The 17,178-nt window shown below is 42.4% G+C and overlaps 1 protein-coding gene across 2 annotated transcripts in view; it reads right to left on the bottom strand.

The window, feature by feature from the left end:
- LOC124137708 overlaps positions 1 to 17,178 on the bottom strand; it is a 139,094-nt gene that overhangs the window by 7,614 nt on the left and 114,302 nt on the right. The window contains exons 124-136 of one of the 2 annotated variants that reach the window (XM_048402760.1): positions 15,502 to 15,670; positions 14,572 to 14,774; positions 13,968 to 14,154; positions 13,511 to 13,681; positions 11,368 to 11,772; positions 10,732 to 11,031; positions 10,364 to 10,455; positions 8,480 to 8,654; positions 7,116 to 7,230; positions 6,548 to 6,752; positions 5,346 to 5,519; positions 4,690 to 4,903; positions 2,930 to 3,242 (exon numbers count right to left, since the gene is read on the bottom strand). In XM_048402760.1, coding sequence (XP_048258717.1) covers positions 2,930 to 3,242; positions 4,690 to 4,903; positions 5,346 to 5,519; positions 6,548 to 6,752; positions 7,116 to 7,230; positions 8,480 to 8,654; positions 10,364 to 10,455; positions 10,732 to 11,031; positions 11,368 to 11,772; positions 13,511 to 13,681; positions 13,968 to 14,154; positions 14,572 to 14,774; positions 15,502 to 15,670 — 2,723 coding nt within the window. The other variant, XM_048402761.1, reaches the window with a different exon arrangement.

Raw genomic sequence — 17,178 nt, 5'->3', positions numbered from 1 at the left:
CCCATGTTATGTTATGTTTTTCTGAAAATGTACATGAAGCGGATTGGTCAAGAAGTTTATATGAAGACCACTCCGGAATACAATGATTCAAAAATGCATACATGATATTGTAAATATATCTAGATTTATAGACAGGATAATGCATAGATAATATTCCAACAGTCAGATTAACCAAATTAAACAGATTCCTCTACGCTGGGCAAACACTGGTCTATGTAGAATCATATCGTTATCTGGGACTACGGGTTGACGAGCATCTAGATATGTGAATCTGTGAAAGAGTTGTACAATTCTGCCAGCCATGCTTTGTCTTATTCTGTTGGGTGTATGTCTTATGATGTTTTTTATGAAACTGTATGAAAGTCTTGTTGAGCCGGTAATGATCTATGGCTCTGGTATATGAGGATAAAACATTAATCTAATCCACAATAGAGCCCACAATTATTTCTTGGTGTTAGTAACGGTACCTCCAGTATAGCCACTAATGGAGACATGGGTCTCTCCTCCCCGTTTGTTACATTACATGCTAATGTTTTTAGACTACCCCAAGATTTAATAACAGTACTTGTAACGCTTTGATGAAGAAAATGGTTACTATGTAAAAGTTCATGGAGTACTAAAGTTGTTAAAATTGCCTGTAATCTTAATATTTATGATGTTATGAATATTATGACTGCTCAATGTCCCGAAAGAAGAAAATTGCCAATATTAAAAACGTTCTCGTAAACAAAGATGAACTTAGGTGGAGAACAGAGCTTTGGAACGATAAACATAACGTTAAGGGCAATACATTAAGAACTTTCATGATCGTAACGTTGTTGCTCCTTATGTTTTAAATACAGGGACCACCGTCGCATTTTAGCTAGTTTTAGATCTGGATCGAAACAGGACGATTTACAACCCCCCAAACCTTTTAGAAAATAGAATCTGCCCGCACTGTTTTAAAATTGTTCATAAAAGTTTGTCGGAAATGAATTTCACTTTATTAAATGTTATGTCCTTTATGATCTTAGAAGTATTTTACTTAGATAATGGTCATCTCTTTTGAAACACGTGACGCATTCATAAAATAACTTCCTCTGTAAGGTTCACACCCAATTGTCAGACATCCCATTTGGCAGGTGGCCGAATCATCAGACAGACCAGTCAAGTGTGACCAGTGTATTCGCCTGGTCTAAACTACTAATTACTGTGCTGCTCTCGACTGTGGGCAGAGTAAGCTATTCACCACTCGTTAAGTGATACAGATTAACCAGATTCCTCTACGCTGGACAAACACTGGTCTATGTAGAATCATATCGTTATCTGGGACTACGGGTTGACGAGCATCTAGATATGTGAAACTGTGAAAGAGTTGTACCAGTCTGCCAGCCATGCTTTGTCTTATTCTGTTGGGTGTATGTCTTATGATGTTTTTTATGAAACTGTATGAAAGTCTTGTTGAGCCGGTAATGTTCTATGGCTCTGGTATATGAGGATAAAACGTTAATCTAATCCAAAATAGAGCCGGTAAATTATTTCTTGGTGTTAGTAACGGTACCTCCATGTATAGCCACTAATGGAGACATGGGTCTCTCCTCCCCGTTTGTTACATTACATGCTAATGTTTTTAGACTACCCCAAGATTTAATAACAGTACTTGTAACGCTTTGATGAAGAAAATGGTTACTATGTAAAAGTTCATGGAGTACTAAAGTTGTTAAAATTGCCTGTAATCTTAATATTTATGATGTTATGAATATTATGACTGCTCCAATGTCCCGAAAGAAGAAAATTGCCCATATTAAAAACGTTCTCGTAAACAAAGATGAACTGAGCTGGAGAACAGAGCTTTGGAACGATAAACATCAATGTTTAAAACTACTTTCAACTACTTGTTGCTGGCGTACGCATTTTATATTGATCAAACTGTTATTAAGATCTGTAAAACATAACGAAATACAAATTATTTCATAACATCATATAGTTGTCATAATGAAAATAGTATTAAAGCATTATTGTCACATGCAATAATTATACTGTTCGGTATCATTAGTAAATTTTGCAACCACATATTATGTGAAACATTCTATAAGAGGTGAGGAAATTGAATGAAGCAGTGGTAAAATCTAACCATATATACAAAATTGTATATTTTGGAAATACCAACTATACAAAATTGTATATTTTGGAAATATCAAATATACAAAATTGTATATTTTGTATATATGGGTATTTTTTCTTGTGTAATCTTCGGAATTTATCAATACATCGAAAAAATGTACAAGTGAGGATTTTGCGGACTTGTGAAAGCACCAAGGTTTGCTGAAAAGGATTCATTCGACCGGCTGAAGTTAGAACAGAGGTGTACTTGAGACACTTTTGCATTACTAGGTTTACTGGGTTTAAAGACCAAATAGGTTGTGGGCCCATCTCTTTCCTTGGGATAAAACGAGGCTGCCTTACGTGTTTCTGATAACACGTAACAGAAAGAGTTATTTCCCTTCCAATATCGATCGCCTTTTCATTGTGCAAATTTGACCTCAACAGAAAATTACTGTTCTTCATATTATAATGTTATTCAACGTTGTGAACTATGGGTCGATTTATTTGTAAAGCAGGTGATATATAGTTGTAAGCCCTTTTGTAAGGGTTGAATTTAAGTTGTTTGTAAAGAAAATCTAAATATTAAGTAAAGGATAGTTGTTGATTAGAAATAAGAAACTAGAATTTCATTTTCATCTTCGTCAGCTAAACTTATAGAGCTTATATTGTCATACCAGTAGGTCCTCTCAATACGAAAATGTGTATTTTCGGCAATTTGAATGGAATTGGAACGTCGTGTTATATTTAGTGTCTTACTCGTTTTATACTCGACAGGTGATTGACGTACCCATTGATTGACGTAGCCATTGATTGACGTAGCCATGCGGACATGCGCAGTACCTACCCTCGTTTGAGCATGCAGAGATACCAAGCTAGCAAGGATAAGATGATTATCAATATCCCCGCCAAAACAATCAGACCGATCATCCATGCTTGCAACCCATCACAGTTGGGATTTTCTTTTGCACATGCGCAGTAGTATCTGTTGACGTCGTTGTAGCAGACGTACGGCCGGGAACATGGAGAGCTGCTGCACTCGTTGACGTCATCCTCGCAATGAATGCCGGTCCAGCCAGGTGCGCACGCACACTCGTAGTAGAGGTCAAAACCTTCAGCACGGCGGTAGTTGGTGCAGTTGTACACGCTTTCCTTCTTGCCTGAAATTATGTATGTGAAGGTATAACTTGAAATAGGTGTGTGGCATGTGGGGATTTTGTGGAGATTGTATGACAAAGAGCTAATCATTCTGCGATTCTTACAGCGAGTCTTATCGAGTTATTCGTGTCCAGGAATATTTTTAACTGGAAGACTTATCGATTTTAATAATGTTAAGTTATGGCTAATGTGCTGCTTTCTTTCTCTGTGTCCAAACAGCTGTGAAGTATGTTGTCAGTTGTTAATCGAACCGAGAACAAAATGAATCCTAGTTTGTTTGTTTTCAAATTCATGAAAGGGAAGATGTTTGTCATGAAAACTTTTCATACGTCGCGAATGACTTCAATAAAGATTCTATTGCCAATGTGACGTTAAATATTAACTTACTCATTCAATGAATATTCCCCGCTTCAAATCCTTGAAAAGGTTTCCTTCAACCAGTATGATTGTAGGATATATACAATCCGTGTTTTTAACAGTGACTTTGTAGGTAATTCTTTTCTTGTTGGTATTCAACTTAGTGTTCTAATATATACTACTCCAAAGAAGTTAAAGAACACCCTATTCTTTCATATCTGTCGTAACTTGTTTTGTGCAGTATAGATTAGAAACATCCGCTCCAGAGATGGAACAAGAGAAAGAAAACATGTTCGGCTCTTAGGAATTGACAAGTCTCGTCTTTAACCGGAACGTCAGTTTAATTTCATCATCAATACTTAGCAGGTTTTCATACAATGTGTTCGTCCATCATCCATGCATACATATGGCCGCTTTGAAATGTAGTTGCCATTGTTAATCGAATCGGGCCAAGGCCTGATCCCAATGACGAGGAAACCAGCGAGTGCTCTGACCAATGAGCGCTCAGATTACATCGACCAATCAGCACTACTTCTCGTGCAACATGTGCTGCAGCTCTGGAGGCATCTAGTCTACACATTGCTGTAATATGAAGCAACGGTAAGGTTCGCACACGGTTCATGCAGGTTCGGAGCCTGGCTCATTTGACTTCCATGAGTCGTTCACAGCCGGTGATGGAGGAGTGAGTGAGTGAGTGAGTTGGGTTTAACAAATTCACGAAAGGGAACATGTTTGTCACGAAAAGTTTTCAAACGTCGCGAATGACTTCAATATTGCCGTTCACAGTATTCAGGGGTGATGGAGGAGCGTAGTGTGGCAAACACGTGAAATATTGACGATGGCCTAATTTCAGTTATAGCAACAATTTTCTGGGTCAGATCATAGTGAATATATCTTTTCAGTAAATGTTTGGTCCTGTATGTTATAATAAAGGCTATAGTAAGTTTTCACTGATGTGTATTTTCGCAGGATGATTGCATATGTGATGATTCGAACTTTTGGCGTGACGAGCCAGCGCTTTAACCATTAGGCTTCAAGCCAAATCAGTTCAAGATGGTCAGCAGACAAATACATATATATATCATGGCTTACTTTTACATGTTCCTCCATTCTCGCATGGCCTCTCCATAACAGTTGGTTTGATTGTGATGACATCCGAGTATACCCCTGCATGGTCCTGTGCGTATACACGGACCTCATCGTAACCATGGTAACCAGGGTCAGGTTGGTACGGGAAGGTCCTGTAGACCCAGTTGAGGGAGTCAGGAGGATGGGGGAGGTTGAGCCTGTCACAGGGGATGCCGCTCTGAAATCAATACAATATACGCAGGTGTTTGGACCATTACACTAGAAGAAATGGGGATGAACGTCTGTTTTAAGATTATTGCACTTATTCAGCGACGTACATGCATGTGTGTGTGGCTGCTTCTACTGGTCTGGACTAATGCCGGTTTTATAGTGCTTGTCCACTCAGATACCATGCCGCAGTTTAACATGATTACCCCACTCAGACAGTATACTGACTCCGAGCCGACCAGTCCTTGTTTTAATACCGAATGCCTTCTTTATATGTCATTGCGGTCGTTGACAGAAACACCGATCCTCCGCTCTCCGGACGCACGCTCTGGACCACAGAGGCGGTCACATCACACGAGGACACTGTTTCAAATTTACGCCCTGAACAGGACGGGTAATTTTTATATGAATACATGTTATAAATTCCCGAATAATATGCGACTCTGACTGACCGTATTATATGAGCAGGGTACCACGGTGTTCACGTTGCCGACGGTGAGGTTCCCGCTTGATGGCTGAGTGTAGTATATGGTCATGTTGTCGTCAACGTCAACGTCGTACGCTCCAAACTCCCATCTGTATGTTGTAGGGCTGCTGTCATTTACTCGTACCTGCTCCAGCAGAATCTGGAAAAGCAAATTACCATGTCATAAACAGAGCGTTTCTATATTAGCGCCTTGTCTCGGTGACGATGTGTCCGATCTTCGCACCAAGCTAACGCTCCATAGCTTTAACTTTATTATTTACTTGTATATTTGACCCGTGAAGATCCGGGGTAGAATAGGTCTTCAGCAACCAATGCTTGTCATAAAAGGCTACTATGCTTGTCGTTATAGGCGTCTAACGGGATCGGGTAGTCAGGCTCGCTGACTTGGTTGATGCATATCATCATATCCCAATTGTCTGGATCGAAGCTCATAATGTCAATCACTGGATTGTCTAGTCCACAAACGATTATTTACAGACCGCCGTCATATAGCTGGAATATTGCTGAGTGCGGCGTTAAACAACAAACAAACACACATATATACTTGTATAAGCCATAATGCTGGCCAATGACCCTACCATATCCTGCCCTTAAGGGAAATTTGGGGCTCTGACCATATGACAGTTCTAGAAAGCAATCAAGCAGCCCACCAGCTGTGCCCCGAGTTACTCTACACTGACCAATGGTAAGACACATTTATACCCCAACATCGGAACAATGTTGGAAGGTGGTAACCAGACAACAGTCCTTTAAACACGCCTAATGTACAGCCCGCTCAGAATATGTGAAATGGATATTGTGAACAAGGTTAAAACCTTATTTGACAATGTAAGGTGTTTGCATGTGGTCTCCTTACACAAAATGTTGCTAATTGGTTGCTCCCTTGATAAAGACAGCTTGTGGCAGCTCTACGTAACACTATTTAGTAAGTGATAGTTGTACGCCGATTTTATCAATCAATATTCCAGCAATATCACGGCGTGAGACATCAGATATGGGCTTCACACATTGTATCATTACGGAGAATCGAACCTGGGCCTTCGACGTGACAAGCAAACGTACCGGTATCTGACATAAAATGAGCAGTTTACCATCACCGAATTCACGGCAAGAACATGGGCCCTGTGTAGACTTAGAGAGGGAGCAAGACATTGATATGTCGCCTACCAGGACTGGTTGGGTCGGATCTGCGTGAAGGAAACTGGCTCCATCACTGAAGATGAAGGCGCTGGGGGCGTCGTTGACGGAGGTGATGATGATGCTGATGTTTACTGCCGTTTCAGCCGGTGGTATCTCAGCTTGAGGCACCTCATAAAGAATTACCGGGACATCTTCTGATCCGTAGTAGTTGGTAGCAGGTGTAAAGGTCATCCTGAAATATATCATCTCGATTATCCGACGACTCCCCTTGGGGTAAAAGGCGGTGACAATTACATGAATGGATCACTGAAAATCAGAGATGACACCAGGTGTTCAAGAAAAGGGTAAGCCTGCCCTGCTTACCAGATGCCCCGCTGGTGCACCGACACACATATTGGTGTCAGAAAGGTGTCAAGTTTTCCTTTGATATGTTTGGAAAATGCAAGATACTGATTGACGCAGACTTACAAAGGCCAGGGTATAAAACGTTGGGTTCCAAACATATAGAGCCAGCCCAAATCCTCTGAACACGACTTTTCACATACTACACACCAATATATGTACAACTGTACAGCTGTCTGAAGTAGCGACTCACAATCCATCCTCTGACAGCGTCAGTTCTAAGTCAGCCATAGTGAAGTTGTCAGTAATCTTGTACTTGACCACGTCTCCATTGGCGTCTGTGGACGTCATCTGGTATACGATTGTACCTGGAACATTAACGAGTGATGTAAGTCTGTACTCTAGTGAGTGGCCTCTTCAATATTCCACTAGAAAGGCAAGGCTGAATGATGGAGGAAGAGAGTCATAAGTGATTCATGTCTTACTTTGGTGACGTAAATGTGTACAGCGACTTGTGATGCCCAATACCACGAGCTAACCTGTTCCCGTCAAGCTAAAATACACATACCCTGATCTTCCTACATGACAAGATAGACTAGCTCAGAGACACATACCCTGATGTCCTTGCATGAAAGGTGAAACAAGCTATGCGACAATACCCTGGTTCTCCTGAATGACAAGATAGATTAGTTAAGAGGCACATACACTGGTCTTCCTGCATGACAGGAGAGACAAGCTTTGAGACACATACCCTGATCTTCCTGCATGATAGCAGAGACAAGCTAAGAGGCACATACATTGGTCTTCCTGCATGACAGGAGAGACAAGCTTTGAGACACATACCCTGGTCTTCCTGTATGACAGGAGAGACAAGCTAAGAGACACACACCCTGGTCTTCCTCTATGACAGGAGAGACAAGCTAAGAGACACACCCTGGTCTTCCTGCATGACTGGAGAAACAAGCTAAGAGACACACCCTGGTCTTCCTGTATGACAAGATAGATTAGTTAAGAGGCACATACACTGGTCTTCCTGCATGACAGGAGAGACGAGCTTTGAGACACATACCCTGATCTTCCTGCATGACAGGAGAGACAAGCTAAGAGGCACATTCACTGGTCTTCCTGCATGACAGGAGAGACAAGCTTTGAGACACATACCCTGGTCTTCCTGCATGACTGGAGAAACAAGCTAAGAGACACATAACCTGGTCTTCCTGTATGACAAGAGAGACGAGCTAAGAGACACACTCTGGTCTTCCTGCATGACTGGAGAAACAAGCTAAGAGAAACATAACCTGGTCTTCCTGTATGACAAGAGAGACGAGCTAAGAGACACACCCTGGTCTTCCTGCATGACAGGAGAGACAAGCTTTGAGACACATACCCTGGTCTTCCTGCATGACTGGAGAGACAAGCTAAGATACACATACCCTGGTATTTCTGTATGACAAGAAAGACAAGCTAAGAGACACATGCCCTGGTCTTCCTGCATGACAGGAGAGACAAGCTAAGAGACACATATCCTGGTCTTCCTGAATGACAAGAAAGACGAGCCGAGAGACACATGCCCTGATGTCTTTGCATGACAAGTGAGAAAAGCTAGGAGTCACGTACCCTGGTCTTCCTGCATGACAAGAGACGTGGTGCTGGTGAGCTGAGGAGGTGAATTTGGTATCTCTGTCAGAGCTGAAGTCAGTAGGAACTGGGTCGGGTGTCTGAAGTACGTGTCAGACACAGATCGCCGACGTCTGGAACTGCTGCTGTCTTGTGTCGACCTTGTGTTACAAACCTAAACAGAACACGATAGACACAATCACCACATATAATGAGTGAGTGAGTGAGTGAGTGAGTTGGGTTTAACGCCACTTTTAACATTATTCCAGTTATATCACGGCGTGTCAGCGGAAAGCCCTAAGTAATGCAGGTCTCAGACGTTTACCACTTCGGTGAAACCCCGGAGCACGAGCTGACAAACCTAGAAACATAATAAGGGTTTCTTAACAAAGTACACCTGTCTAAACAAAGTACACCCGCTAAACAAATTACACCTGTCTAAACAAAGTACACCTATATGAACAAACTACACCTGTCTAAACGAAGTACACCTGTCTAAACAAACTACACCTGTCTAAACAAACTACACCTGTCTAAACAAACTACACCTGCCAAAACAAAATACACATGTCTAAACGAAGTACACCTGTCTAAACAAAGTACACCTGTATAAACAAAGTAAACTGATGAAAACAAAGTAAACAGAGTACACCTGTCTAAACAAACTACACCTGTCTAAACAAACTACACTTGTCTAAACAAAGTACACCTGTCGAAACAAACTACAACTGTCTAAACAAACTACACTTGTCTGAACAAACTACACTTGTCTGAACAAAGAACACCTGTCTAAACAGACTACACTTGTCTAAACAAAGTACACATGTCTGAACAAAGTAAACAAATTACACTTGTCTAAACAAACTACACCTGTTTTAACCAAGTACATCTGCCGTTTCAAATTACACCTGTTTAAACAAAGTGCACCTGTCAAAACAAACTACACCTGTCCAAACAAAGTACACCTGCCTTAACAAACCACATCTGTGTTAACAAACTACGCCTGTCTCAATAATGTACACCTTTCTGAATAAAGTACACCGGTCTCAACAAATTACAACTTTCTCAACAAAGTACACCTGTCTAAACAAAATACACCTGTCTAAGCGAAGAACACTTGTCTAATCAAAGTACACCTGTCTAAACAAAGTACATTTAATGAAACAAAATACACCTGTCTAAACAAAGTACACCTGTCTCAACAAAGTACACCTGTTTGAACAAAGTACACCTGTCTCAACAAAGTACACCTGTTTGAACAAAGTACACCTGTCTTTACAAAGTACACCTGTCTAAACTGAGAACACCCGTCTAAACAAACTACACCTGTCTAAAGAAACAACACCTGTCTAAACAAAGTACATTTGTCTTAACAAAATACACCTGTCTAAGCGAAGTACACCTGTCTAAACAAAGTACATTTGACGAAACAAAGTACACCTGTCTCAACAAAGTACACCTGTTTGAACAAAGTACACCTGTCTCAACAAACTACACCTGTCTAAACAAAGTACACCTGTCTAAACTGAGTACACCCGTCTAAACAAACTACACCTGTCTAAACAAACAACACCTATCTAAACAAAGTACACCTGTCTAAATTAAAAAAACACTTGTCTAAACAATCTACACCTGTCTAAAAAAACTACACCTGTGGTGTGAGTAAGTGAGTGAGCGAGTTTGTTTTTACACCGCTTTTAGAAATATTCTAGCAATACCAGAAATTGGCTTCCCACATTGTACCCATGTCGGGAATAGAACCTGGTTCTTCGGCGTGACGAGCGAATGCTTTAACCACTAGGCTCCCCGACCGCCCCCTACATCTGTGGAACCCTACCATATCACGGTTCATCACAATCTGTTAAAAGACATCATGTCACTCACTTTGACCGTGACCTGAAAGGTCACGGGGTCTCTGACCTCCGTGTCTGTTTCATGGTGACAGGTCTTGTTGCTCTGTTGCCACTGTCGGGCATCTGCATCATACAAAACATCACTGACCAGAGACTCTCTTTAACAATTTATTTCACGTTGCCTTTCAGTTGTATTGCTGGATTGTTATAAAAGACTTTTACAACCTTTTTACGGTCTGACCGATGGTCATCCCACTATGTGAGTGAACGTTGTTTTACTCCACCGTGTACAGTACAACAGATATATTGCGTCCCCAGTTAGTTATACAGTGTATCCCTGTCAATCGAGATGGCTCAAATAAAGTCACATTATCCGTATAAACAAATGTTAGGCCGTACCAGTATTCCAGTGAAGCAGCATCAAGGTTGTGTTGGTGACCGTGGGGTCATAGGTGAAGGTCACGCTCACCGGTCCTGGCATTGGAAGATTACCAACACTACTTAGAGATAATGAGAGGTCTGTTTCCTGATAGTTGAGCCTCTTTCTGAGGATTCTGTCCGTGAAGGCATCTTCTGTAGTTGATGTAGACGGGTCAGTGATGTATGGGACAAACTCAACCGAGGCGTCAGACTTGTATTCTGTCTCCAGGTCAAGCTTCGTGAGCTGAGTGACCACAATGCTCTGACCGACTTGTAACCCTGGATCACAGACAAGGCAATACCTTGATGAGATGAAGAAACACACGAACATACATTGTACAACATGGTATATTGAATCAAGTGTCAAACAGCAAGATTCAACTGTGACCTGTACACAATCGGGCCTACTAGGCAAACCAAACACATCAATCATACTTTAAGTCGGCCCTGACAAGAAACACCAGACAGGGGAACCTATTCTGTCCCTATTGTTTCTAAAGAGAAAGTCATTGGTTAATATTGACATATTCTACCAATTTTTCAATGTCTGATAAAGCGTCAGTGAGAATGGTTCTACGTAGCTCTGGTCATTATCACGTTATTTTGTACACTAACCATCTGGCGTTGATACCGTTACTCCTGAAACGTCCCTCTTCCTCCTCGCACCACCCCCAACATCTACATTGACGGCAGAACCATCAGACGACGTCGCAATCGTTGACTTGTCTGTCTCTACTAAGGTGGAGCCAAGCAACTTGGTCGTGCACAGCTGGGCCTCATTACACATCTTCATGAAGATGAACATCTCTGTGCCTGGAGCCATGGTGAAGGCTGACTTGTCCGTGGTGCCGGGTATCGAGGCATTGTAGCCTGGCTTGTATTGACTCAGCATGTAGATATTGCGGCCATTTAGTTTAAGGTATCCATCTGCAACTGTAACCGTCCCCGACGTATTGTAGCCGACCCACGTGCAGGGGAAGATGTCACTGATGTTGGCTTCGGAACTCCCCACACAGAAATCTGAAAATGAAGCATAGATGTCTTTCAGGTTTCTGTATATTTTACCGTGAGTGAGTGAGTGAGTGAGGTGCTCCACATTTAGCAGTATTCAACTATATCACGGCAATGGACACAAAGAATGAGCTCCGCACAGTGTACCCATATTGGATTGCAAACCCTGGTAAAGGAGTGAACAGCGAACGCTTTAACCACAGACTACTTGTGATGGTGAAGCGATAAATGGACAAATAAGATATCAGTATATATATTATCGACAGTAGAATTCTTGAAGTAATTCATGCTTTTAAGATTTCAATGTTTTTAATGATCAAATGATATTTACGAATGAGTGAGTGAGTTGTGTTTAACGTCGCTTTTAATATTATTCCAGTTATATCACAACGTGTCAGCTTAATGTGGGAGGAAAGCCCGAAATGATGCAGGTCTCAGACGTTTACCACTTCAGTGAAACCCACGAGCACGGGTATGGTGCTGACAAGCCTAGAAACATAATCGGGGTGAACCGGGATTCGAAGTGACGTATGGTAACTCTGCACAGAGAATTGCGGCGCCTTAGACGACTGGGTCACCCGTGTCCCCTCAAGTTCTTTTTAATCCAAGGTCAGTCAATAATATACATAAAAATGATTTCCTGCAAATTTACGATATATGTATATGGTAGAGTGAGTGAGTATGCTTTTACGCCGCTTTTAGCAATGTTCCAGCAATATCACGACGGGGGACACCAGAAATGGGCTTAACACTTTGTACCCATTTCGGTAAACGAACCTCTTCGGCGTGACGAGCGAACGTTTAAACCACTAGGCCGCCCCTATATATGGTTGAGCCAGGGTACATTTGGAGAACACCTGGTGTCATCACCTTAATTCTTGCAAGAAAAGTATCAATTGGTATCGAAAATGCTATTGATCATGACGTAAGACCTTGATGTTTTTAGAAACAAGCTTCATAGGTGTACTTGCAACTCGTTCAGAACATTCGATCTTATTACAATCTGATTAAAATCAGATCTTAGTTGTCGTCGCCGCTGCACTATGATCTGGGGACTGAACAAAAGAAATTCAAAATTCTGGAATATCTGTTCTATGTCCGAGATTGTCTGGCAGTACTCTCACGGAGCTATGGCAAATCCCTTTTCCGTTTTAAATGTTTATCCATTGAAGCGAGAGATAGATGATGTCTAACATTCGGCATCAGTGGTCACTACAGTTCTGAATGTCCCGTGTTGAGCTTTTCGAGGTTGAATGACTAAAAACACATTCGGAGTCTCTGATTGGTCGGACAAAAGGTCGATCGGACATGACATGTAACTGGATGTTCACAGATCTATACTGCGCCGTTGCGAGCACTACGATCTGATTTTAATGAGATTGATCTTATAACATAAGTTTCACAGGAGTGTACAACTTTCTCATCAGTTTTTTAGCATGGAGCGAGAAGAACATTTGGACCAGCATATTGATTTCAGTATCTTGTAATGTTTTTTTGTTGTTGTTTAACGCCGCACTGAGCACTATTCCAGCTTTAATTGTATGTGTTATTTTTTTGTTCAGATCGACATTTCCGAAACAAGGGCAGAGATGTAAAAAAATTAAGCTAAATGTTTATAATGCAAAAAGCAGATCTATGATTTGTCTCTTGAACTGAGCGGTAAAAATGTTCGCTCAGGATTCACCTGTTGAAGCAAAATTTCTGAGTTTTATATTGCTCGTTCATTATACATGATATTATCATTTACCATATCGCCTGACACTCTCATCTGTAGACACCGTCCAGGAAGTACCCACGGTGTTTTTGTCTTTGGTTTTCATTGAGTTTGGCGGCACCACTTTCTCTCCAAGGGATTCAGCACCCACTATTGTCGTGTTGACATCATCAACAAGGGGAGGTTCAAGCAGAACGGTCACACCTAAGTCACACATTTCACTTCATTGATTAATTCATTCAGGGTGGAATCAGGATCTTAAAAACATACTGACAAAACGCTAATTGAGAAATGTCACAAGTTCAAAGGTAGCATTTATCCTACTGCAGAAACGTCCCTTGACGCCCTCTAGAACAAGAGTAACTCTCTAGTGTGTGATGTATTAAGGTACGCACCTCTTGAAAAAGAACACTCTACTGTGTGATGTATTAAGGTACGCCCCTCTGGAACAAGAGTAACTCTCTAGTGTTTGATGTATTAAGGTACACACCTCTAGGATCAGCGTATGTTGTGGCCAGTCCTGCCCCGTTGCTACATCTGACGGTCACGTAGTATGTCGTGTTGTGTTCCAGGAGGCCCTCAAGTCCGGAGTTCATCGATCCAGGATTCTCCCCAGTTGTTACAAATGTCTGCAACTCTTCTCCCCCTGGCGCTGTGCCTATCGCCCACTCGTAGTTCTGTAATGTCATACATGTATTCTTGTAGCTCGATATTTACCCAGTTTATATAAAGTTGGTTACATGTTAAATAACCTTCACTGTGTATCTTTGCAATTGGCCTCAAAGTCGACGTTTTAGCCGCAGAGTAAGTAAATGAGTAAGTGAGTGTGGTGTCCCGCTGCATTTAGATAATACCAGTAGTCCAGCGATAAATGCATCACACACGTAAGGGGAACGAACCCGGGTGTATGTTGTGACAAATCAGCGCTTTGGCCACGGGTCCAATCCATTTTGCCTTTAACATATTTGATCACCAACAAGTTGGACACATTATTAAACGGACCCGATAATGCATTGAAACACACCTTTCCTTTTAAAGATTTCCGAACACATTTAACCATGTATATATTTTTACACACAGAAGCCTCGCGTTACCATAATTTCACTCTCGTCGTCATTGCACTTCCATATAGCCTTGATGGTGTCGTTGGATCCCTGGTACGTCACAGGGGTAAAGTTGCCCTGGGTGACGTCGATGTAGAGCATGACGTCGGTGTCAAACAGTGGTGGTGACGTGTCGATGTTGAAGCCGTCAGATGACGATACGGCCTCTGTTCCAGACCCAAGGACAGCTTTCACTGAAACGTTTGCGAGTAAATGAACATTTCTGTACGTCCATGTCATCAATATTGCAGGTATAATACAAGGCAAATCATGTCTTTGGTGTACGATGGCAAGCACTTAACATGGTCACAATTAGAACTGACTGTTGCCACTTTGAGAGGATAACCACAGATTCTGTGGCAGAAGCCCCACAAGGAAGAAATACAATTTGATTATTCTCTCACCTGTGAGGTAGAACAACACCGGGACTACTTCTCCCTCCACAACTGTTGTTCTCTCACCTGTGAGGTAAATAGTACAATACAGGGACTACTTTACCCTCCATAACTGTTGTTCTCTCACCTGTGAGGTAGTACAATACATGGACTACTTCTCCCTCCACAACTGTTGTTCTCTCACCTGTTAGGTAGTACAATACATGGACTACTTCTCCCTCCACAACTGTTGTTCTCTCACCTGTGAGGTAGTACAATACAGGGACTTCTTCTCCCTCCACAACTGTTGTTATCTCACCTGTGAGGTAGTACAATACAGGGACTACTTCTCCCTCCACAACTGTTGTTCTCTCACCTGTGAGGTAGTATAATACGTGGACTACTTCTCCCTCTACAACTGTTGTTCTCTCACCTGTGAGGTAGTACAATACAGGGACTACTTCTCCCTCCACAACTGTTGTTCTCTCACCTGTGAGGTAGTACAATACAGGGACTACTTCTCCCTCCACGACTGTTGTTCTCTCACCTGTGAGGTAGTACAATACAGGGACTACTTCTCCCTCAACGACTGCTGTTTCTATAAGGTTGAGGTTGTTGAGGGTGACCTTGACCTGGTCTGTTGATGAGCTGTCACAAGCTGGGTCACATGTGTACATGTCACAGGGTGTAAGGCAGGGGATACACGGAGTATGTACCTAGCAACACATAAAACACGTTAGAGTAAGATGACGTAACGTCACAGGGTGTCAGCCAGGGGATGCACGGTGTATACACCTAGAAACACATAGAACACGTTAGAGTAAGATGACGTAATGTCACAGGGTTTCAGGCATGGGATACACGGAGTAGGTACCTAGCAACACACAGAACACGTCAGAGTAAGATGACGTAACGTCACAGGGTGTCAGACAGGAGATGCATGGTTTATACACCTAGCAACACATAGAACATGTTAGAGTAAGATGACGTAACGTCACAGGGTGTCAAATAGGGAATACACGGTGTATGTACCTAGCAACACGCAGAACACGTTAGAGAAGATGACGTTACATCACACGGTGTCAGACGGGGGACACACGGTGTATGTACCTAGCAACACACAGAGAACGTAAGAGTAAGATGACGTAACGTCACAGGGTGTCAGGGAGGGAATACACGGTGTATGTACCTAGCAACACGCAGAACACGTTAGAGAAGATGACGTAACGTCACAGGGTGTCAGGCAGGGGACACACGGAGTGTGTGCCTGGCAACACATAGAACACGTCAGAGTAAGATGACGTAACGTCACAGGGTGTCAGGGAGGGAAAACACGGAGTGTGTGCCTAGCAACACTACTCTAACGTGTGAGATGACACAGAACACGTTAGAGTAAGATGACGTAACGTCACAGGGTATCAGACAGGTGACACGCATTGTATGTACCTAGCAACACATAGGACACATAAGAGTAAGATGACGTAACAGCAGAGTGTCAAACAGGGAATACACGGTGTATGTACCTAGCAACACACAGAACACATCAGAGTAAGATGACGTAACGGCACAGAGTGTCAAACAAGGAATACACGGTGTATGTACCTAGCAACACACAGACCACGTTAGAGTAAGATGACTTAACGTCACAGGGTGTCAGGCAGGGGACACACGGTGTATGTACCTAGCAACACACAGAACACGTTAGAGTAAGATGACGTTACGTCACAGGGTGTCAGCCAGGGGATGCACGGTGTATACACCTAGCAACACATAGAACACGTTAGAGTAAGATGACGTAACGTCACAGGGTGTCAGCCAGGGGACACGGTGTATGTACCTAGCAACACATAGAACACGCTAGAGTAAGATGACGTAACGTCACAGGGTTTCAGGGAGGGAAAACACGGTGTATGTATCTAGCAACACACAGAACATGTCAGAGTAACATGACGTTACGTCACAGGGTGTGAGGCAGGGGACACATGGAGTGTGTGCCTAGCAACACACAGAACACGTTAGAGTAAGATGACGTAACGTCACAGGGTTTCAGGCAGGGAAAACACGGTGTATGTACCTAGTAAAACATACATCACGTTAGCGTCAGTTGACAAGTCTCAGGGCAAGACACAGAAGATGTCACATTCGCAATTCAGGTGATGCTACAAGTCCTCGTCGGGTACAGCAATAATCTCTACCGTCGTGCCTCCCTCCCTGTAAAGTTACA

Source organism: Haliotis rufescens, unplaced genomic scaffold, assembly GCF_023055435.1.
Source record: "Haliotis rufescens isolate VD_foot unplaced genomic scaffold, xgHalRufe1.0.p SCAF_29, whole genome shotgun sequence".
Classification (NCBI taxonomy): Eukaryota; Metazoa; Mollusca; class Gastropoda; order Lepetellida; family Haliotidae; genus Haliotis; species Haliotis rufescens.
The sequence above is the reverse complement of the archived record's forward strand: the minus strand, read 5'-3'. Positions and strand labels throughout refer to the sequence as shown.